Below are 25,283 nucleotides of genomic sequence, written 5' to 3' on the forward strand. Positions count from 1 at the left end.
AAACATGACATCAAGTACTGAGGCATTCTTCCTTAGTTCCGGAAGTAAGCTAAGGTATTTGAAGGAGGCTCTCACGTGACATTTTTGGAGATCACGATTAATTGTGAGCAGTGTTATGGTTTTACCGGGATATATGACGCATACAAGGGCGTGAAAATTGTTGGAACGTTAAAAATGTGGTAAACTTTGCAGGTTGAAATCATCAGTTGTGTCAAATTAGTGGCAGAAATTCTTGGGTTTCAACGGTTTCACAGGTTTTATCGGATAGCCTGATAAAAATAACTGTTAAAGGCAAAGCAGGAATGTATAATTTTACTTGATTGTATAACTATTACTCACTAAATGAACAACTTAATGAATTAGTTAATATAAGGTCATATCAAATAAAGAATATTATATAAGGCGTCATAAAGCCTGCACATCAGGATTTTAAAGTACTCTAAGTCAAAAGGCGTACATATGACTTTTTAAACTGACACTGTAAGTTAAACTTTAAAATAGCGTAGATTCACTGAAATGGGTCGTACCTTCTAGTCTGTCGTACCTAGGTCCTAGAAGGGTTATGACTTATGACCAACCTTCTTCTTCAGAAATTGTCCCAATTTAAAGTCCATTTTTATATGCGACCTTACAACTTTTGCTTTCCGAATATGGATTTAACTCGGACTGACGCATAAGACTTCTTTCAACACGGAATCTTCTTAAAATATTTCAGTCGTATCCCTCAAAAATGTATGAACGAGAAATTACTTTATAAAGCTATACTCTTCGGACAGTGCTCAGTTATTATCAAGTTACTGCTACTCAACAGGAAGTGATGTTATCAGACGAGACTCACACAAACCGTCTCGCTTTCTGGCCGCATCTTATCAGTACTAACAATTAAATGGCTCTGTAGTATTTGAGATCCGTTTTAAAGTACTGAATGCACCGAAGTATCCAGGAAACAATACCCACCCTTACTTTCTGAAGCTGCAGGGATACGTTAATGTACATATAACGCAGACAACTCGCGAGCTTTCACCACTCTGCTTGTTCAACCTGCCATATCCCAGAACGCATGTCAACGATCCTAATTATGAGTATTACAAATCTCAAGCCATCCCTGGCCTTGTCACTTGTCAGCAAGTTCTAATAAAGCCAGACCGGCAACAGAGGTCATGTCGAATTTGTTCCAGGTTTAAAGTATTTAGGGAGATAAGCGCGACAGTGTGAAGGGGATGTGTTATTCTGGTGTCCAGTCTTCTAGCACGACAAAATATCTTAATATCTGTTAAGCTAGAGGAAATCGTAACCTTGGTCATCTGGATCAAGTCATAGCATGTACGGGGCATTTTTCTAAGCGATAATTTGATCGATTATTTGCAAGAATTCCAAAATGTCGTGTTGCATTAAAATGCAGCGGTGTGATAATTGATTACCAATAATGCCACCAAGGATTGGCGTTCTCGTTATGTACATCATATTCATTTATTCATTAATGAACGACGCGACGTATCATTGAAGTTCTTAAATTTAATTATAAGTTTGTGCGTGGGCAAATATCGGAAAAATCAAGATTCACACATTTAGATATGACACAACTTTAAGAAATTCAAAATCATAACAGCAATTTTAGCGATAAAATAAAAATATACGCAAATCATACTGTCGTCTATAAAATATGACGGGCATTTAAAACACAGTTATTTCATGGAAATCTTTGTCTGGAAATATATGGACTCTAGGGTCTGGGGACAAAACCGAAATCAAATTGGGGGATGTGAAATAATTTTTTTATCTAAGGCTCGATGTCTCTGTCGTAACTGTTACTAAATATTGTTCTTTTAGATGTACTGGACATTATTTGGTTCCGATCTATGCTTCTCTGATTATTAATATTGTTCGAGGAAAATTAATTCCAAAGAATCGATTACAAAGCGGTAAATATACAGCACAAAGTAGTAAGGTAGTGCGAGGGGTGAAGGTCTGGCGCAACACAAGGATACTCTTTCCTATCTTACAAAGATAAGACAATTACAAATATTCACTAATATAGGGCCGGCACTCATGTCATATAAAACTTTTCTAGGTAACCAAAATACGCGATACGAGGAAATGAACGGGAATGAACTTTCAATTATGATAAATTATAATGACTAGACCTTTCAAATTCTCAAAGCCAAAGAGTTTTTTTCTGGGTTCCCGGATCCTTTCTTCTTTCGGATCAAATTCGACTTAATTTTTAGATGAATCTGTTGTCACCTTTCATTTTAATTACCAACGAAAATTTGATTTTCTCCAATATAACCCATGACAGAAAATAAATTATTTGTCTCCACACTTTAAAATATCCGTAAATTTTATAATATGCTTAAATATCATAATACTCGTGTTTCATGTAATACCATGAACATTTTCTTTTAAAATTACGAAATATTTAACCAAATTTGGGTTTCGTTCTCAGAATTGTCAATAAATTTTGCAAATTTCCCATGATTATTTTTGGGCCACTGACTGCACATTTTACTTTATAACACAAATTGGTAAAGTTGAAAGTAAGTAACAAAACGAAAATTTGCAAAACGTAGCACTACCACATACAACTACAACTAATCTCGCTACATTTATACCAAAATGAAAACACACTGCTCAACAGTCAACAATAAATTCACACGATCACACCCAGAGTCACCAACTTTAACATCTAACAAACTGTTTAAACTATATATATATATAGTTTATTATTATTATCATTATATATAACGTGATACTGCAGAACACTAGGCACCTCAATCATACGGCTTTACTTAACAACAAAATAACGCGACTGTTAGTAACTTGTTTACTACGTGATGTAACCAACCTTTATACCAAGAAATTGTGAGAATAATCGAAGACAGTTATGTACGGATTAGCATCAGACGACTAGGCAGATCGCTGATCTGCCCATGTTACTAGACTGATGAACCGGCCCTATGTTTATCTTATCTTGCGTGAGAAGGTCGCTAATTGTCCGAAAAAGAATTTATTCAGGAAAATTTGACTGAATTCATACAAAATCATTACATCAGGAAGTCAATCAATTATTTAATTTGTCTAAAAATCACAAATATTATACAACCCTCTTCTCAACAGGTCAAAGACGACATTAGCAAGTTCAAGATGGAGTCTGTGGACCTTGAGAACGAGCGAAAGAAGATACTGGGCGAACTAGAGGAGAAATTGGAGACCACCAATACTCTGAAGGGAGCTTACGATCTGAAGTACGACGGGACCATGAAGACCCTGGACCAACTCAAATCAGGTACCTTGTTGGTTTCAGGGGGAATATTTCTATTTAGGTATTACTGCAGACGCATTCTTTTGATTATGTGATTGATAAAAATTACAAAGATACGATTCGGATCCGCCATTGAAAACGGTAAAATAAAAAGGTCATTGAGCATTCTTGGGATACTTGCAACATTGTTGATTGTCCTGTTTTTTAATTTATTGATTAAATTTTCTAATCAAATCTGACGGCTGTCGTAGTATATACCTGGTACCCGTAGTATATATATCTGGTACCTGAACTAATGATCACACACGGATATTACCAATGGGTTTTACCATGGGAATGCATGGCGCATGCCAACTAATACATGTCTATACTTGTCAAGTTATCATCACTGGACGTACTGTCCTTGCCAACTTACTATAAGTTAGTTATATAATAGTCTAATGCACGCTGTTTAAATGTCCTCCAATATTGATTAAAATACTATTGGATGATTGAATATGTGACGAGGAATCAGGTATTGTAGACTGTTGGCCGGTGGGTGTGATAGAAAGTTAAACTTAGACCTTGACTCTTGAGGTCACGGCTATCATTGAACCTTTAGCGGTCCGTTTATTAGTTTTTATTACCGAAATTTACTGACATACGTTCTAATTTTTCTTATATTAGCGGAAGATGGATAAGGAACAAAAATTCAATGATAAATGCAGAAGATTTGGAATAGCAAAAAAGAAACTAACTATAAATCATGTCCAGGTATTGACAGTCTCTTCAACAAGATCAACTGCGACAGATCACCTATAATCGAGATGCTGGGTGAAGCTGGGGTAACCGAAACTAACATGATGCAGGTTTGTGTAATTACTTAATTAGTTTTATATTAGATTTCTTCCCGGGGATCATATCTAGTCTGGCATTATTTTCTCTTCTGTGAGGTGTGATGATTTTCACGGTATTCCCTTTTGAACTCATCTTTTAACCATAATAATTGCGCTAAGCGCATCCGTTGGTTGTCTCCCCAAATCACTGTAAATGTGACAATCGTCTGATTTTAGTGGAGCTAACTAACACTTCCCAACCCAATCTAATGTGTTCCAAATTGATCTGAAAATTTGAATGGCCTTTAACAAAGTATGCAAATGTACATTATACATTGTAAAAAGCAACATACTACACTAAAGTCTAAAACTAGTATAAACCTCCTACTCTCTCAGTATCTGGGTATTGTGGAACAGAGGACAAATGAACTCCTGCAACTATTTGCCTTTGTACAAGCTCGAGAAGCTGAGAAGCAAGAGGGAGCAGTTGTACCTCAGCCACCTTCTCTTCTGGGACAGGGACCTCAACCTCAAGTCAATACCATCACTGTGGCACCTCCTACCACTGGGTTTGTAAATATTTCCTTGTGTTTGAAATTATGATTTTATCTATTATCAGGAAGGATTAAAGCTAAGAAATATCTAATTTGTCGCTCTGTTCAACTGTTACGGTCAGCTGTACTGATGGACAGTTTCTGACATCTAACGTCGATATATTTTTCTTAAGCGGTAAACATCAAGGTCAACGATCAAAACAAAGCGCCGATTCCTAAAATATTTCTATGAGAAATTTATGTCATTAATTTCTTTTATCCAATAATATTTCTCACGCGTTTAATAAAATTCCAAACCTCCCTTTAACATGTGAATTTACTCCGCAATTAATACTTTTATTAGTACGCGGTCAGTAGTCACGGCCAAATGAAAACAATTTCAACAGTTCCGAAAATTATAGAGTTTCTTGGTTATATTTAACACTGCCCAGTGTCCCATAACAATTCCAGTGAATTCATATTCCTCAGAATAACAAGCTCTCAACACACAACCAAAGCAACAGCAGATGACTACGAGAGTGATGGCGACTCCGTTGACGAGGAGGAGATCAGACCGCTTACTCAGGCTGAACTCAAGAAGAAGATCATCAAGGGGGTGAGCTTAGAGTTTTGGAATTTTAGAGTTTTAGAGTTTTAGAGCCACTAGAGAATAAATAGAGCACTGTTGAACTAATATCGATTACATAACTATGAAGTGATGGATGAAGCCTAAACCGTGCGACACATACGTAAAAGATGGTTTAACTTAACAAAGAACAGGGCGGGCCAGAATAAACTTTTTGTCGATAGCAGACTGTGGCTCTCATTATAGTCTATTGTAAGTGATAAATAAGCAGAAGATTACAATGTTGGGAGTCACAGTCTAGTCATGTTGTACAGTTAAATCTGGCCCACGTAGTCTATCAACAAATATTCGGATTCCCACCTTATAGTACCTACTGAGCTGTCTGATATCGAAGGATAGTTATATAACTTTAAGAGTTCTTCAACAATGCGAACCGATTTTATGATCACTGATCTACATTCTACAAATAACTTTCATTCCATTGAAGTAAGTGAAATTCTTAGGCCTCGCAAAAACTACATATCATGTACAAGCCAGCCTTTTTTAGCCGGTTCGAAGTTCGAACAGCCGTAAGCATGAAACGAAACTCAACACATAATAAGCCAATGAACATTCACAATAAGCTATTACAAGTTTTACTATTACATATTGATGCATATAATATTTAAAAATAGAACTCGACGTGGATGATTGCAAATGCAATAACTATAGACGGAGTTGCTAGATTATTAACTTATAAGGCCTTTGACATGATTGACGATACTGTTCGTCAGAAATCTCATCTGCTTGCTTGAGCGAATATTAGATATATTTATGCAAGCTTTCAAGTTGAAGTAACGCACTCGGATTAAAGTGTTCTTAATCAATAATCGGCCTTATTATATATCAAGTATCAAGGTCATATAATAAACATTTAAAGTTCTGCATATTTGAACGCCTCTTCCAACTAGACTCAGCAGTATTCAAAAAGATTAAATCATGAAGCAATGCATTGTTAAAGAAGCGGTTAAAGTATTATACCGGGCTGTTTAAAGTATTTAATATTTATCAATAAAAGCTGGAATTTGCTTTATGACCCAAAAATGGTCTCTTGTAGAATTCTTACATTTTTCCGTACGAGCCATTCGATATAAACCTACGCCTTTCTGAGGTCATAGGTAGGAATTCTAAAGCTGTGAAAAGCAAGTCATGTGAACTCCAGAATCCAGAGTCCGTCAAGGGATATATAACTATAAGTCTTCCAATACGTTTATATACTTTATAGGTTATACTTTGAGTTAATGAGAGCATCAAATTCACTGAAAACTGACGTGAAAGCTGCTGAGACTTTGGAGGAAAAGTGCGCAAGTTGCTAATTATAATTATGAACTGCACGTGTAGATGGACTTGTCACCATCAGGCCAGGGCCCAGGATGTTTAATAAAACTCTAAGACTTCCAGTGCCTGAACAAACACGCATGTCGACCTTTTTGTGTGACAGTTCTGAGAAGTTAACTTGAATTAACAGTTCCTGAATCAGTACAATATGCGCATGCGTTCCTCAGAAGAGCCGTCGGCGATAGAATTTTAAGTTTAACAGGATCAGTAGGTCCGGAAAAAAATAGACGTTTCCGGGCACACCTCTATTTCTTGGAAATTAAAACGAAGTTGAAACGACTTGTATTCGTGGAAATAACGACACTTTGATTCCCATGGCCATGTTGGTAACCTCCGGTTTACAAGGACTTTCGGAGGCAAATTAAGCAAATCACCTCTTATAATATAGCACTAAACACTTAATTTTGTCTGGGGCCTGGTCCTTGAGAGAGGTTAGAATTGGATTGTAATTTATATCGATGATCAGAATAGCATATTTTAACTGGAGCATATATACCTAGGTAAGGATGCGTGGTAAAGTTAGAGTTATGTGCATTTGTCATAGCATTATAGACATAGTGGACTATTCTGAAATATTCGTCAGGAAATACAAGTTAGACTTACCCTTAGAATAATATTGAGTGACAATTACTCAATTAGTCAAATAGAGTTCACGTGTGTTGTCTAATGCATCTCCTAGACAAACTCAAAGTTATGATCATAATCTTTACAAGTATGATTGCAAAATAAGTAGTAAGTACATGTCATACATAAGAGGAGGAGAAAATGCATTTATTTATCGATGTTGCGAAGGAAATTCTCAGCAAGAGTATAATGCATGAAAACAAAACGAAAGCGGAGGCTTAAAACTAGAACTAAACGCTTATAAAAGTTGGTATAATTCTTATGAGCTCAGTGAAAAATGAGCTCACCGCTGTTGTACCAACTTTAAACAGTATCTCTGAGAGTTTAACTGCGACAGTGCGACAGGGTGCGGGAATTATGAGCTACTTATCCGCTAAAACTTCGTCTCCTTTTAAAGCTTCAGATAAAACTTGTACTGAAATGTGTTGAAATGATATGTCTACAGATTTGAAACACGTCAACCTGGTTAACTTACTGCACATTTGCTACCTGATTATAATTGTGCCTGGGTGCCTTTCAGAAGCCCTGTTTATTTTATCTAACTGCAGTAATGGTTGGTGTAGACGAGATTGGATCTCATTAATCTAGCTGAAAAAAGGCGGTTTGAGAGCATAAAAAGGCACATAGTTTGAGGACATGGTCGACTAACTGATTAGATTGCAGCCGCCAGGCTAGCTTGATTGACAAATTCAAATATCCAAGGAAGTTCATAGTTGATAGAAGCCTATGCTTTTAAATATTCCCACAAGTTCAAATTTAGATTCAATATAGTACCAGGCTATGCTAGTGACTGTGTGAAGGTTATTTTAGTTCGTATCCATGATTCACATGAAATGGCAATTAGACTGCATAATTTTTATAGGTGATGAAGGTCTATGGCTCCTTTAAGTGATCAATGAAATAAGGCCCTGGCCTTGAAGTTTTTCTGAAGTCCCTGAATTACTTGTTTTCCTGTCACGTACAATGGATAAACTGTCGTTTAAACTCAAAGATACTGAAGCCGTTGAAGAAAATCACAAAATCGGGACGTCATAATATATCAATATCATGACGCTGTCCGGCTGTCTCACATCTTCATATTAAAACTCAATCTGCTTTCTACAATAACAGTTGGTGGTACACGGTCAAAACGGGAATCCTGACAAAACCGCGTAGGCACCCTCGATATCATCAAGTTTACTCAGTGACTGCTGCAAGTACTTACTTTACTTTAAATAAGTACTTAGTAGTAGCAAGTACACAGTTACTGCAATTCACTAGCGGGGCTTTACCAAGTTTAGCTGTTCTCGTGATATTATCTCTATTCAATGGAACCGAATCACGGTTTATTTAATTATTGATATTAACTATTGATATCTATTGATATTAACTAAACTGGGAAATTGGGCACGTGCCAGAGACGAAGCACCTACCTAAGAGCGTTCCTTGTTTACAACAATATGCTGAATCAGCAGTTTATTAATATTATAAACAAGATCCTGAATCTGTAGTTTATTGCAAACAAACTTCAACGAAGCTGTAAGAATTAGGAATATTCTAGGTTTAACAAATGAGTCTGCACTTCCTTCTTTCGAAGAAATCACATTCCGCTTCAACAATCCGCTAACACTTGTAACAAGTTTACAGCAACATTTTTGTCGATAAATTAGCAGCAAAAAACCCGTAATATTTTGGTAACATCCCAAACCAAACATACATACGGTCTGCGTGCTCCGTAAATATCTGGTAAGTGTCAAGTGTGATATGTTATTTAAGTATTTACGCTATAATTGGATGTTGACAGACTAAAGGGGGAACCAAGTACCACATATTAAAATATAAGAACACTCGGACGGTCCTGCCACTGTTTCACAACACTGTATCCCAATTGTCCTGGTAAACATTAGCATATGCATAATGTTAATATTAATGCATAAAAGTTAAAACGGCCTGTAACAAGCATGCGCTGTGTGAAAGTCAAGTTTAATAAGTAGGATTGTGCGTGCTGCAGCGTTGACTGCAGGTTAATATTTATATAGCAACTCACATCTCGACATTCAACGAGTTTTAAATAGTGGATAAATTATTAAAACTCATATCGCTTTTAAATTCTTTATGGCTCTTATATACTCTAAAATTATTTTTCATAAGTTTCTAAAGGTGAATATTTTGACCTTTTTTTCATATTTACGAGATATAATTTCAAAAATTTTGATTAAGTTTTCCCTCCATTGGCTCCAACTGTAAATATTCAAGAGTTTAAAAAGATATTGATCAAACATTTGAATTTGACTATAACCATTGATAACATGTTTGTTTCAGATCTCCAAGCGAGAAGCTCTCCCGAAGAAAGGGAAGAAAGAAAAAGCCTAAACGGAGCTGACCAATCCTTTAAAAGACTTCTAATTTGCTTTTTGATAGAGCGACACTTTCATGTCAAGTCACATGTAAAGTTACGTGTAAATAAGAAATTGTGTATACAAATATTTAGGCGACAGCTGCTCGCCCTAAGCTAGCTAGCTATTCAAGATTTTATCGGCAATTGCCGGACCCAAGTGTATATTTGCTTTGTCTCATACTCATAGTACTATGATTTTTATAGAAATGCAAGAAAATTTTTTCAAAGCGTCCGGCTTTCACTGATCTACTGTTAATGTGTTATACAATTGATAATATGGAGATAAAACAATGGGAAACTTTGCAAGTCAAATCAGTTACAAACATCAAAACCCGGTAACAGCAATAGCAAACTGCAACTTCTTTATAAAGTTTTCAAAGATGCCTGGGAAATGTGAGGTGTGACATTAAAACGTTAAATCACGAATACGCTGGTATTTTAATTGACGTGCACTTAAAGTGCGTCTTTCTTCTTCTTACGTGTCAGATTATAACTTTTGCACCCTTTCATAAATTAACCGATCAAATTGTCATTATAACCACGAGTTATCTCATCCCTATTTGGTGCGTAATCTACTGTCAAATTTTGACAATTTGTAGAATTATTGATCTGGTGCCGTGCACTGATGTCATCTCAGAGAATCCAAGCGTTGAAACATGTGACTGAATGAAATAAGCTACTAAATTTTCATGCTCCACTCACGAGACTTATAATCTGTAAAAATACCTTATTGATATTTCTGACGAAATAGAATATGTTAAAATATTATAAAATATGTAGGTGATGTTATAGCTGCTCCCTGGCACAAGATAAGATCAGGATATAATGTCTAACCTAAAAGCGGTAGGGAATCAGAGCAAGATGGGACGGTCAACGGTCAACAAGAGTCGTGCAGGAGGTTGGTGCAATCTTATTTGAGTGTTTAGAAACTTTTAAATATTACAGAATATCTTAATATTTGAGAATATTTTCATATTTTTTGTTGTAATTTTTTAGGCTTCGCTCTTTGAAAGAGAAGTCTGATAAGGGAAATGAAAGACTTGTACACCTTATACCCGTCAATATTTTGATAGACATTTATTTCAAAATTCCAACTGGCACCTGGTTTTACGTCAACTAACGCCAACTATATGGGATAGGTTTTGAGTTTTGACGGTTCAAGTTAAGGACTTAGGTGCGGTACATGTATAAAATAACATCAAAACATCACATTCTGATAAAACCCTTCACATAATGAACTTTGCACGTTATCTAATAACTTAAGGGACGGTGATAAGAATATAAAATGTAATTAAAGTAATTAACTAATCAGTTAATCAAGAACTATTCCAGGTAACTTTGGTCGGAGTATGATCGGAGGCAAGAGCGTGATGTCGTCCAGAACTAATGTATCTTCTAGACGCAGTGCTGGACTTGACAAATCAATCAACAAACCTACACAAACGGTACTTCAAAATTATAATTTCCTCAGAAGGTTTCTTCAACAGAATGCGTCAAAACTTCACTAGGAATTATCAGAATGTTACAAAAGTGAGCTGAAAGTATTCTCGAAATATCGAAAGAGTGCGTGTTATGTGAATAATCAAATCAATGGAATACGATGAAATGTACTGTCCAGAACCTGAGAACCTGAATTAATAATTTGGAGTAATTTGAGCTTGATGATAGATTTGCGGGAGGATTAAAGACGGCGTGAAGGTTAGGATGCAGGACAATGTCTCTCTCAATTCTATTTGAGAGATTTGTAATAATAATATCTTATATTGGCTCTGCATCATTGTTCCCACGCATGAAGGGTGCTGGAGAATGGAGACATCATAATTTGACAAATAGATTAATAGACGCATAATTGAATTAAATATAAGATCAACAGAAATAAAAACGTGAGGATATTATTTATACATTCGCTAGCTTAATGCTCAGCAATTAGAATTACAGTTGGGAAGCTAGAACTGTGACATTTTTCCATAATGCCATAATTCAGAAGAGTACCTATAAGTATAGAACCACCTATAATACATACAACTGAAATAACACTGTTTTAATACTTCACCCGAAAGCATTATAAATTCCTCAGTTTAAATTCTTCAGTTTAACTTCCTTAGTTCAACTTTAGGATTTAACTAATTCTGCCCGTCATTTGAAGGGAGATTTACAAGTTTGTCTCATAAACTTATTAACTGTGAGCTTGGTAATCTATTTGAACAAGACAGTTACGTAAAAATTCTCCATGTTATTAACATTCGAAATTTATAGCTTTGATGTCGCTAACATTTGCTCCGTTTAAGATAACCGCCTCTTACCCCTCATTACTCCTCTTTACCCCTCATTACCCCTCTTTACCCCTCCCTATATTTCCACTCCCTAGGTGTTTGACGAGGATGGTAATGATGTTACTCCAGCCCCGCTGGTACAAGTAGAGAACGCCATACCTAAGGGACCCAGTAAAGGTAGTGTTGGAGGTGATCAGAGTGCAGATGGGACTCAAACCGTGAGTAGTATTTTACTTAATCATCTGACAGGAATTGTTCTTTATTCATAGCATCATGATGTGTCGATATATTGAAAATGAGACATGGTTATTGGTTATGATCTGACGCAATCGAATAAAAATTAATGCTATAATGTATATTTTTATCATTGGAAATGGAACGGCAATTTTTTCGAGAACATTTGACTATCTCTCTGAATTGCTTACCTCCCTCTGCACCTCAGGCGTCAGTGTTTGGTCAGAGTGTGTTTATAGGAGGACAGAGTTTTGCAGCTCCCTTCTCCAGAACGGGGATGGATATAGGGATGAGTGGGAGTAGCTACATGCAGGGAGACGATGACATTGGGGACGACACCACCGCTTACGGAGGTCAGTTTACATCATGTGTTGTAGGATGGAGCTGGGGTTTCTGGGATGATATAAAACAAGGCAAAAGCATGTCTCTAAAATATTCCTGTTCCCTCCCCCGACCCATGTGATTTAAATTTGGACAAATTCTATATGTAATACTAATGTTGGGTTATGGCTGACTCATTTATTAAATAGTCAGTTTTTGGGTTTTCCAAATAGTTTCTGATTATTCTGATTTGCGACAAATGATATTGCACTGTTAGGATAAACGACGTTTCAAAGTAACAACTTCTTATTCATGCTGACAAAATTGGTAAATATGTGAGAAAACTGTCTCATAAAATTTATTAATCAAAAATGGCTAAACGACAACAAATTGTTCAAATACTCGACTAAAATTAGAATCAAAATCTATATATATACACCACTACTCGATCTGCTATTCAATAAACTTAAAACATCCACTAAGTCTAAACAGCAAGTACGTGATTGTGATCGTGTGATGGAATGACATGTACAGTGATAACAGATGATAAGATGTAAGTGATAACAGATGATAAGGTAAAAGATACAATACATGTGAGATGGTGTACATACACAATGTGAGTGAAATTATAGTGAGTGGTTACTGATTGTGAGCGAGATGTGAAAAAACATTAAAAATTACTACTGCTAGAAAACTGAAACTGTATGCAATAAAAAGGGCATGAAACTAAAATATCTAAAATTCTTCAGTACTAGCTATGATAAAACGTTTAATAGTATCCAGTTCTTCTCTCTTGTTAATTGTAGGGTTCAGATTAATAATAAACATCGCTTCGAAAATCTTTCTTCTGACAGTATTGGGCTCAATTCTTAAAATATCTACTTCTAAACTGGGATTTAACCCCTCATGACAGCTCGAATAATGTATGGCAAAAGCTTGACTAACATTAGAAGGGGTAGCAGGGTAGGTAGCGTAACGTAAGTGTTCTCCTACACGAGTGTTCTCCTACACGAGCATGTACTTTCCTACTGGATTAAATAGTGTTCGATCTGATATCATGGAAGGCGTTAGTTAGGTACGAGAGCTGACAAAACGAAAACGAAATTAGTCACCAAACAAATTATCTGTTTCACAAAAGCTATTATATTGTGAAGTGCTAATAGTGAAATGACTGGGAGAGCTAATTCCACTATTCCAGACCACTCTTTATTCCTGAAATTCCTTTATTCAGAATATTCTCGTCACCTATTATTTTCACGAATTCTAGAAGTTCTGTCATTAATGACACCACATGGTGCGGTATTTCAGTTATCGATTAGGGTGAATTCCCAGGTTCTTCTCTGAAATTTAAACATGCAACTTAGAATTCCTCAGATTCGATTTACATCACTGAATTTACATGATCTCACAAACACATAATTATTCAAATTCAACATAATTGTACCAGATGATGCACCAAAATATCCCCGTTTCCTCGCCTGGCCCGATATGATTTAGGTTTGGACAAACGGGTCGTGGTCTAGTCAACATGACGTGTTCGATCTGGAATCTTACAATGGGCTTGGTTACTGGCAAGAAGAAAACCAAATAACTCACCAAACAAATTTTCTGTCTAATAAAAACTATCATATCATCAAGTGCTAATATGACTAGCTAGTACCAGACCACCTTTTGTTGCTGAAATTCCTTTATTCAGAATATTCTTCACGCCTATTTTAAGTATTAGGTTTATGAGTTCTAGAACCTCTATCGTCAGTGCTACCATATAGATTTGGGCGAATTCTAAATCTCAGGGTTCTGCTCTGAAATGTTTACAGGCAACTTCGAATACCTCAGATTTACATCTCTAAAATTACATGATCTCAGAAACACTCGCTTATAAATTTCAAACTTGAAAATTCAACATAATTATAGGAATGTGGTTTAATTAAATTTACGTAACCTAAAATGCAGTTAAATAATAAAGCAGTCTCTTCAAAAGTAACTTGATGTTACAGGTATCTCACATGTGCAAAGGGAGCACACACACGTGACAGAGATTCTAAACGAGGACCAACTTGAAGAACAGGTAAGAACTTATTTATATGTTACATAAGATTTAAATAAAGGTTAGGAATAGCAAGAAATAGGTTGGACGAGGTGAAGATTATTTAAATCTTATATGTTACATAAGATTTAAATTAAGGTTAGGAATAGCAAGAAATAGGTTGGACGAGGTGAAGTTAGAACTATTAAACTTAAATCTTCAATGAGAATCAGCGGACATTATATAAAGTAAAAAAGCAACATGAACTCGAGCGTACTTAATTAAGATAACATGTAGACAGATCCCCTCCCTGACACATATCTCTTACAAAGTGGCAAATGTGGCGAGTATCAGTAACTCTGCAAGAGCTAAGTATGATCGGGTTTTAGTGGACAATGGAATGACAAATTCTGTTTGTAAAGTTACAAAATGCTGTTCCTCATTAGTTTAGGGCTAAATAGTAAGTACGTCCTAACTAGAAAAATATTTCTAAGTTCCCGTTCCATTTTTCATCAGTTAGGCCTATCACTGCACTGCATTGTGCCTGGATTCCATCTAATTTGATGACAGGTAAATACTGTAACTCTGATGATAAACAAAAAGTATTGGCCATAACAGGCCGCAACAGTCCGCCATTAGTATAACATACGGCACTCCATTACTGCATTATATCGGGTTCACCACGAAATTTGCTCTCGCTCAACGTTCTAACTGACGCGAGAAAGTTCTCACGGCGGTCGGCGGTGCGTCCGTGCGTTGTTTATTGTCTGGTTAACGGTAGTTTAACTGCGTGTTGGCAACGTTCCAACTTGTGTTGATCACTACCATGCACTAGAGAATTCAGAATTCCTTTCTACACGCCCTGCCACGTCACGTGACAAGGAAACGAACCAATAGAACGATCTCAACTATACGATACTGTCAATCAGAAAGTGCACGTGCGTCAAGTGACCTACACTTGCGTCTTGCAGCCCATTGGTGCTCCTGAATCCTGGCAGGAAGCCAACGCAATATTTAACGACAACCACAAGAATGACATGACACTATTCAATTTCTCCCAAGTACCTACTTATATGGTGTATCATTAACGTTTCGTCGTGACTCGACGACTCGTGTCGTATTTTATAAATATTAAATCCTGGCACTCTTTAACGCATCCAATCACGTGGAGTGCGTTAAAGAATAAATGTTTGTTTGAATAACTTTGTTAACAAGTCAATTAACTCCAGGTAAAGATCGTGCTAACAGAAACCCCCACCATATTCCTCATGGATCTCCGCGGAACAGCTGTAGCTTCTGATGCTCCTGACTATGAGGAGGTTAAGTCTAAGAACGAGAGTTACGCGGAGCTGCTGAAGAATCGCGCTGGTAATTTATATTATATACTGTACTAGTTAATATTATGGCGGTTAAGAGTTGGCCATCCCACAGGCCACTATATGTTTAACGCTCAATATTTTTATAAACGATATATATTTATAAAAGGTCATAATTTAACCCACCATATTACTATGTACAAAGCGAGACGATATATATCTGTTGCCATTTTACTGACACCACGACATTAAGTTTAACATGACTTTCCGTGAAAACCGTGAGAGATATACCATTGTGAGATATATAGCATTAGTTGATTGGTTCTGTTCGAAGACTAATAATTTATAGTCATTAGTAAGCAGAAGGCACCGTTAAACTGTTGTCATCGAATCAACCTACATAATAAGATAATATGCGAAGTTATAAAACGAACAGTTTAACGAACGGGAGTCGTCACGTTTAAGAAATGCAAAATGGGTAACTAAATCGTTTGTCAAGGTCACGGCAAACGGGAATTCGGCAATCTGTGGGTCACTGACCCACAGTGGGTGGCTTAAGTGTTTCTTATTAAGTGAGTCTTAAAAACGTGCCTTTAAGTGTCCCTTAAACGTTCGTTTGTTATGCATGCCTTAACCGTACCTAAATAATGCTTTGAAGTTGAGTGTCCACCGACAGATTACCGAATTCCTGTGGTGTTGTCAAGGAAGGTTTTCCAGACGAATTCCGTCAAATGTCCGGGATTCGTGCCATATTTGAGGGAATGCTAATGTATTCAATGTAAAACTACGGAATTGTTTAAACATTGGGTCCAAAGAATTCCTTTTGCTTCTTAGCAATTATGTTGTGAAAATGCGGCCCGAAAATATGTTGTCCCCATATAATATGACTATGAGGAAGGCTAATGTACTCAATTTATTTCTACGGTTTAAACTTTTAGCTTTTTAGCTACTAGTTTAAACTTTTGGTCCAAGAAAACCTACTCACGCACCGCCATTCCCTTGTGAAAATGTGACTTGAAAAAAACTATCAACGCCTCTTATTTTTTCAGAAATACTACACAATTTTTAGACAAGATTTTGGTTTTTCTTCCCTGAAAATTGGAAACGCCTAGAAACTTTCTTAATGACGTTGGGAAATGCCAGGTTATTGACTATAAGTTCATGACACTATGATATTGTACTTCCAGTTAACGACAGGTGGAACACTGTTTTTACCGTCAACACTTATAAGTTATTGGGCTAATCACGAAGTTACGTTGGATTTTGAATTACATTTTCCAGACTTTTATCTGGCGAGGTTCCAGTATTCTAGTAATCAAAAACTTACTAACTATTATTATTAGGAGTTTGTACCTTAGAAATAATGAATTGTCATCCGATTAGTTTACAATAACATAAACCCGCCACGCAAAGGGTTTATATAACAGATCATCCCGCGCTAGCGGGATGATCTGATAAACACATACGAGTGCGCGCAGCGCACGAGTTTTGTGTTAATATGTAATCCCGAAGCGCCAGCTGAGGGATTACATTTATTTAGCCCTGAGCGTGAAGTGTTTATGGATTATAATTATCTCCGGCGATTTCGACAAGGGATTTATACAGAATACATAGTCTTCATCTTCAAGTCAAATCCAACAGAAACAAGAAAGCACTCTAAAATGTAGTTGAGTCGTTGAACAGGAATTTGGTCAAAGTCATTGAAGTCACGAGCAAATCTGGATGACTGAAGCCAAGAATTAAATTTGTTTAGAGCCCAGTTGTTGACTCTAACTGTACTGTCCGGAACACGATTGGAAAGCAGTTCATCAATCTGAATGTCAAACCGATCTGTCATAGTGGAGCAATAGCTTGAACGTTAGCAGGAACAAGAGCTGGAAGGAGAGCAAGCAAAACAATACTATTTTTAGGGCACGGACAAGGGTAGCTGGCTAGTCGCCAACTTCTCACGCCACGCGTTGGAGAAATTCCAAGAATTAGCTGCTTTGGCAACGTTCCCAGGAATTTGCGTGTAAAAGAAGTGGACGGTTACGATGTTTCATATCACGTGGTGCGCTTTCGTGTCACGTGGTATAGACTCGGCGTATGCTATTGGTGGCACGTGGTACGCACGTGACGCGCCCACGTGATCGCGCGTCTAACTGTTCTACTATTATCGAGTTCTAATCAGCAGTAATAGTATCATTGATTATTGTAAGTCGGAGAATTGAATGATAAACATCAGTTACGACTAAAAAGCGGGCCGGGTTTATACAAATTTCCGGGGCGGGATGATATCACCTTGAGATGTTTATCTAACAGCGGGCCGGGCTGAGTGATAATATGATCCCGCGTCGAAATCCCGGAGATATTTATAATAATATAATGAGTATGATTATGAACCGGTGGAATATTCAACGGAAAACGAAATTATGAACATTACAATTGACCGCGTGTGAAACACTGCGGTTTAGCGGCTATTTTATTTGACGGGTCATCAAACCTGTTGCCGATATGGGTATGATATTTTGCCTGGTCATCTGATCAAGAAATTAATTAATGGGATAGTGAGTGTAGCGAACCCTCTCTATATCGCATTAAAACAAACAAAGAGGGCCTTTTATCGTATATAATTATCTGGGAGGGCTAATTCATATTATTATTTATTGACTACTAGCGTAACTATAATTTTTCTGCATAAATGCCATAAAGTTTTATTTTATTTATTATTATTCATTTACTATTCCATATATTTTTTTCCCTAATAAGAGCATTTTTACTTCGCAGTAACCGGGATAAATATAATTTTACACAGAATACATTACAACAATGCGACTCATAAACAATACTCCAATCCGGATTTTACACCATATTTACTATTCTATATTGACACAGTTTTATTTAATTTATTTATTTATTATTATTTATTTACTATATTGACAGGTAACGATAGTTACGTGCCGAGAGGAATGCAGACCTTGAACAACCCAACCAAACAGAAGCTTGTTCAAACACAGCCAGTAGGGGACAGAGATACCGGGTGCATGGCTACAAGCTGGGACATGTACGATACGTATAAAGCGCTGGAGGAAGCTAGCAAGGGGTCCGGGGATGGAGGTGAGTACTGGGATATTATATCATATTAAGAAATAAATCCTTGTGTTTGCCTAGTTACTTTCAACTTTTAACTAAAATAGAAGAAGTTATATAATACGACAAAATTTTAACTTTGACCTGGTTATGCTGGGAACTGAAAGGAAACAACTTATTCAAAGTCAAACAAGAGAACAAGATAGTAAAGGTCCGTCATACTAGGAGTCAGGACACCACCCATAGACTCACAGAGTCTTAATACAGTAAAACTAATTTGTCGCCAGCTAAAAGAGCAAAGATAAAGTAACCATCGCATTTCTAACGCCGTCTGGTGGACTTATAATGTTATTGTGACCATTAAATAAAGGCTATACGAAAAGCAATGTCGGCTCATTTCAAATGTGACAACTATTATACTAGGCAACACGTTTTGAACCTAAGCTTAGAAGATCTGCAAGGTTCAAGGACAATCCCGGACCGCTCGAACAATTAGCAAATTGGTTGAGTAATCAAAACAGTAGAGGTAGATGGTTTCACATACCGTTCTATGATATTTTCTTCCGGCGTTAGCTCACCGGAAGGTAATTGTTGTAACCAATTTTTATGCCACCTTGGATAAAACTTATGCGAATTTATCAGGTGACTTTATCTTTAATTTCGACTAGCCTAGAGTGATTTGTTTGAACTCATGAAATTAAATATGTTTGAAAATTTACTGATTACCAGAAAAAATGTTGACCTATTTTGATCCTATAAAGGGTGTTTTAGATATTGAATTTGTTCTTCTAAAATGTATCCTACTTGCTAACAAATGGACCTTTAAATGCGGAAGTGTCACATATGACTCCAGCCCAGACAAACCAAGATACGTGACAAACTACAAATCAACCGCGCCATGTCGTGACCTCCAACAACAGCATATAATGTCAATGAGAACATGATTCCACCTGAGGTGTTACATACTGTCACGTGACAACACACGTGACATGTAGCTGTAGTTAGGGTCTTACATACTATGCGACCAACTATTCAGCTACTGCAACTGTACTAATGGTTATCCGACATGTGGCCTGACATAACCTCTTTAATGCCTCACACCCCTCCTCTGTAGTACGTACAATTACATAACATCTTAGTATCCCCAGTCTGCGGTCTGTGTTCTTCTAAATGAGGGTAAATTTACACAGCCTCAGTTGTGTAAGGGCTTCTTAAACACCTTCTTATCCGCCCTGATCTACAGTCCGTCCGACTCAGCGACAACATGCCTTTTAATTACATATCTCTTAGCGTTGAGATTTTATCTTAATTTTCGTAGTCAAACTGACTTGAGAATTCCTTAGTATTGCGTCCACTAATCAACCACGATTTGCTCGACTGTTCTAGAATGAATACGTACACTTCCACTTATGTATTCCACTCTCAAATATTCAAATAGTTTAATTTGCCATCCCATTTTTCATTTGTCAGCTCATTATTATATCTGTTGTCAGTTGTAAAATCACTAAACACGCCTCAACGCCTCCACCCATTAAATCACCACCCAATATATAACTAGAACCCTCACTCCTCCCAGATAACGACGATGACGAAATACTGGGCGAGGTAGTAAAGCCTGACAAGAAGGGTGAGAAAGGGGCGGCGTCACAAGGCCAAAATGGGGCTGCACTTCCTGCTGGAGTTGGGGAGAGTACCAGTACGGGTAACGAGAGTAGCAGACTTAGCGTCAGCGTGATGACGGAGAGCTCTGTAGCCATGGACGACAAGCAACCTGCGCAAGGGGTACTGTCATGCTTACATTTAACACTGTGTTAATATCGTACTAATTCCGTTAAACATGTTGATAGGTTTATAATTATTATCAGTTTAGTTTAATTTACTTTTAAGAATTAGAATAAGGTTTAACTTTGATAACGACTTCATAGGACCTAACTGTTGAGTTGACAGTGTCAAGTTGACACTGTCAACTAATTATAGTTATGCTGATTGTCATAACTTTAGTAATAGCTGAGTCGACTGTCTTTTGAACTTTTCACGCCTAGTAAAGTTAAACATGTTGTGCATAAAATTTATCTAATACCGCATAATCCAAAAAGCATATAATCTATTTGGTACAAATAAATTTATAACAAAAAAATCACTTGTGTTTAATCCGATCGCGGAAAAAACCGGAGACTGCAGAACGAGAGAGCTATCATGTAAAAACTAGGGCCTATTGGTCAAGTGGTTTAACCTCATCGCTTGAGAGTGGAGATTCTATAAAATCCTCCACGCAAGGTGATATTTATTTCCATACTCGCTAACATCCCCTTTCTACCTCAGAACAACGTCAAATCTCAAGAAGTATCAGCAGAAGAAGAAGCAAGAACAGCCGAGAACATTCTCAACTCACCCTCTCTGGCAGCTAACCTGTGTATCATGGAGAGGGTCGTTACCAGGAACATATACCAGGGTAAACAGGCTCTGTACAGGAGTATGAAGATATTACCTGACCCTGACTCTGGTGATAGCAAGGTTTGAGTCATTATCTCATTATCTTTTAATTGGTTAATTAAGTATTTATCTGTGGACACAGTCGTGTGGAGATTTCTCGGGAGATGGTATGGTTATATGGTAATTAATCAGTTGTAGTACTAGAAGTGTAATAAGGTGTTAGATATAGTGTTAGTATAGCGTTAAATACGTCAGAAAAGAATTAAGCCGTGACTCATGCTTTCTTGTCTACTTCTGAGTAAATAGACGTAAATTTAGTCTGTGAGCAGATAGTTTAGATGGTAGTTAGATTGTCATACAGGAGAGCGGCTGTTAGTCTGCAATGGGTGGAGTTTTGTTGCGTCATCCCTAAAATACAAAAGCTGAGATTGTTTATCAGAACATTACATATAATATTATACGCCATGGGTCATGTGACCCATAGCTTTGTGGCTGAGTGTCTAGCCATAGTCTGCGAACAAAAAAAGAGACAGACCCAGTCGAACAGAAAGTGATTTAGACTACCGTATTTTAGACTATTAGTATTGTCGTTTTACTTTTAGAGAGAGCTTCAGCCAGTTTCACTAGACTCGTCGCTACAGACACGTTCATTAGAACTGTCTTCTTGTGCAACTGCACAAAAACAGCTGATTTAGCGGAGATTTGTGATGTGCCAAGGATAGATCAGTATCGTCTGCTGTCAAATCGAGAAACTGGTAGATAGAGATACATACGGAAAAGAGACTTTTGGTGGTTTCAGTGCTAGCCTACGTGCTTGCACAGAGCTTTAACTTGTTAAAGTTGTTGATATGGAGTCCAAGACCTGTCAAGGAGCAGTAGTCTTGGTTCCTCGGAATACTGAGAAACATGGAACTGTGACATTTTTTCTCCAGAATCCAGATCATATCTTAACGACAGCTACTGCAGGATATCCGATTTTATTTTTAGAGTATATTATTCAACATGTGTTTGAAAGATTCGCTGTCAGCCCTCTAAATTCTAGCATTCTAGAGAATAAATCTCAAAATATCTGGAATTCCCTGAGCTGAGATTAAACCATGAACTTTCCAGGAGGAAGCTGACCTATCAGTTCTGGGTCCGAACGTTGAGCGACTCTGGACTTATGGCGGAGTTCTTACCAAGTCCCACAACATCAGTTGTATGACATGGAATAAGAAGAATTATGATATCCTGGCAGTTGGCTACGGGGAATACGGGTTCACTAACCAAAAATCTGGTAAGTTTTTCCGCTGGTATGGAATTTGTTAACAGTAGATTATAATATTATGAAACTGAATTTTGTCTATTTACCAGGTTTAAACAATTAGCAACAGTTCTGGAATCCTGAACATGTTAAATGTTGCTAATTGTTGTTGCTAAATTCAGAATCTGGATATTAAAAGAAACCACACTGGGACCTAAAGGTATCTCCCTCCCAGTAACTCAAATCTCCCTTAACAGGTATGGCATGTTGCTGGTCCATCAAGAACCCCGAGTACCCAGAGAGAGTCTACAAGACCTCCTCCGGTATCACTGCACTGGACTTCTCTCTCCAGAACCCCAACTTACTGGCAGTGGGCATGTATAATGGTACTATTGCTGTGTATAATGTCCGCTTCAGCTCTCAGCTCGCCGTAAGTCTAGAATTTTTATTTTCTAGTCAAAGTGGGCTTTAATTTTGAACAGAAACTTATACATACTTCGCTTATTTGAACTCCTATTATTATTAGCTTAGATCTGCGTTACTTCTTCCTGATTTCAATAATAATAAATCAACCCCATTTTCATCCTCTCTGTAGATTCTGGACAGTAATGAGACGCCTAGTAACCATCTGGGACCTGTTTGGGAGATAAAGTGGATAGAACGGGAGTACCATGCTGGGGAGGAGAGATCGGAGAATATTATTACTTCTAGTACCGACGGTAAATAGATTTAAACTATTCCCATTATTTTCCGAGCATCTGAAGGTACCTCTAATTACCAAATGATGGAGTAGTTCGCTGTTTATTAGTCTCATGATTGAAATACTGATAGTTGGATAATAACCGGTTGGAAGAGACAAGGACAAATGAAACAAGAAGTTAGGAATGTAGGCAAATTTTCGGCGTCAATGCCATCTTCAGGCTCAAATTATTTGTTATATAGTAGTGTTGAAAGTATTTAAAGTTTTAACGCCGTTGACGCCGAAAATTTGCCTACATTCCTAACTTCCTGTTACATTTGTCCTTGTCTCCTCCAACCGGATATTATCCAACTATCACTATCAGTATACCTCTAATTACCGTTAATAGTAATATCTACAGAAAGTTAAGTCTTCTTTCCTTATTCTAAACGTTTCACTTGCAGGCAAGGTGACACAATGGATGATCAGGAAAGGGTTTGAAAGTGTAGACCTGATGAAATTGAAGAGGATCGGGAAGAAGACCACTCCTGAACAAAAAGACGCGCAAGCACAGAACCAGCAGGGAGAGGGTGATGCTGGCAAGGCTGGTCAGAAGATGAGGGGGGAAGCATTCATCTCTAGATTTGCTGGTTAGTCTTATTCGTTAGTAACGAAGCATAGTCCTGTTGAATGAAACTTTGTTCTTATTCTTTGTTAACTTATTGGAGTCAGCGAAAAAAATGTTCGAAATATAGGTATGATTACCGATACAAATTTTGTATTTGCCATTTCAAAAATGAACCTCCAGGCGATGCTATATTTCTTTTCCTCAACTTGTATTCCCATATCAGGAGGCCTAGGTTTTGACTTCTACCCGAAGAACAACAACATATACTTGGTTGCAACAGAGGAGGGATTCATACACAAGTGTAGTTGTTCTTACAACGAGCAGTACTTACAGACCTACACGGGACACACTGGTAAGTTTTGTTTTTAATCCAAATTTTGGTTCTTATCGGGTGACCGACAAATATTGTTTCAGTTTACCCTGTCAAGGAAAAGTCTCAACCCTGTGAAGTTGTCCAGCAGCTGTAATATTTCTAAGTTATCATGATGCTCCTAATGCTTTAACGAAGGGAATAAGAGAGCTTAACGACGAAGAAGCACTTTTCTAATATCTACCCCACCCAGGACCTGTGTACAAAGTGAAGTGGTCTCCATTTGTCAGGACTGTTTCCTGACTTGTGGTTCAGACTGGACTATCCGACTGTGGCACTCTGACATAACTAAACCAGTCCTTACGTTCGTGTCCTCTACCAAGAGTGTTAACGATATCTGCTGGAGTAATGTCTGTGCAACTGTCTTCGGGGCTGTCAGCGATAACAGGTAGGGGGATAGTGGTGCTAGCTGTGGCAGTTCGGAAGTCATGGGAACACCATAACACATAACATGACATAAATATTCTTTTCATCAGCTCGATAGAGTCAGTTAATCAAAGGATATTTTCTCTCTCTTCTGTGATCTAACTTGAAGCATTTCAGGATAGAGATATGGGATCTGAGGGCGACTAACCTAGATCCAGTGATAATATCTAGTGTATCTGACCCTGAAACCAGACTCTCAACATTCCTCTTCTCCGAGGTTTACAAAATTCACAAATTTCTACATAACACATTAACACTTCATACTACACTTAAAATGTTTGGATCTTTTTACATTTGAGCACTTGCTCCACTTAATTCTCATTTCTCTCTAAATGTTTCCGTTTGTCATATAACGCTCTATACAGAACAAAACGGATATTAAGTACAAACTCAAAGGCCCTTTTCCTCCGTTGAAAAGTCTCCTCCTCCATGTCCCTTAAAACCAAACCTTCCCAGGGCTCGAGTACTCTACTGGTGGGAGATAGCAGTGGTCACGTTACGGTGTACCAGCTACGGAACATATCAGATGCCTCCACTACTCACATCCAGACTTTAAGAGACATCGTGCAACCCATACCAACCTCTCAGAGTATGAGTCTCTCCGCTACTTCCATTACCAGGTACGCGAGTAACAATACGTTTATCTTAGGCGGGGTTAAAGCTATTGATGATTCATTATCTATTATTATTA

The 25,283-nt window shown here is 37.4% G+C and overlaps 2 protein-coding genes across 2 annotated transcripts in view; both read left to right on the forward strand.

The window, feature by feature from the left end:
• Nucleotides 1-9,802, forward strand: part of LOC134821272 (coiled-coil domain-containing protein 63-like) — a 108,040-nt gene extending 98,238 nt beyond the window's left edge. The window contains exons 12-16 of the mRNA XM_063831986.1: nucleotides 3,118-3,286; nucleotides 4,016-4,110; nucleotides 4,474-4,646; nucleotides 5,100-5,226; nucleotides 9,499-9,802. Coding sequence (XP_063688056.1) covers nucleotides 3,118-3,286; nucleotides 4,016-4,110; nucleotides 4,474-4,646; nucleotides 5,100-5,226; nucleotides 9,499-9,549 — 615 coding nt within the window. The 3' untranslated portion in view covers nucleotides 9,550-9,802. The remainder of the gene's footprint in view (nucleotides 1-3,117; nucleotides 3,287-4,015; nucleotides 4,111-4,473; nucleotides 4,647-5,099; nucleotides 5,227-9,498) is intronic.
• LOC134821266 (dynein axonemal intermediate chain 4-like) overlaps nucleotides 1-25,283 on the forward strand; it is a 29,919-nt gene that overhangs the window by 4,389 nt on the left and 247 nt on the right. Inside the window, 18 exon segments of the mRNA XM_063831980.1 lie at nucleotides 10,353-10,472; nucleotides 10,907-11,019; nucleotides 11,943-12,065; nucleotides 12,290-12,434; nucleotides 14,400-14,470; nucleotides 15,658-15,796; nucleotides 18,667-18,840; nucleotides 20,390-20,595; nucleotides 21,136-21,327; nucleotides 22,357-22,522; nucleotides 22,747-22,919; nucleotides 23,085-23,208; nucleotides 23,633-23,818; nucleotides 24,020-24,148; nucleotides 24,360-24,392; nucleotides 24,395-24,554; nucleotides 24,710-24,809; nucleotides 25,049-25,212. Coding sequence (XP_063688050.1) covers nucleotides 10,400-10,472; nucleotides 10,907-11,019; nucleotides 11,943-12,065; nucleotides 12,290-12,434; nucleotides 14,400-14,470; nucleotides 15,658-15,796; nucleotides 18,667-18,840; nucleotides 20,390-20,595; nucleotides 21,136-21,327; nucleotides 22,357-22,522; nucleotides 22,747-22,919; nucleotides 23,085-23,208; nucleotides 23,633-23,818; nucleotides 24,020-24,148; nucleotides 24,360-24,392; nucleotides 24,395-24,554; nucleotides 24,710-24,809; nucleotides 25,049-25,212 — 2,471 coding nt within the window. The 5' untranslated portion in view covers nucleotides 10,353-10,399.

The sequence above is a fragment of the Bolinopsis microptera genome, chromosome 9 (genome assembly GCF_026151205.1).
Source record: "Bolinopsis microptera isolate Bmic1 chromosome 9, MBARI_Bmic_1.0, whole genome shotgun sequence".
NCBI lineage: Eukaryota > Metazoa > Ctenophora > Tentaculata > Lobata > Bolinopsidae > Bolinopsis > Bolinopsis microptera.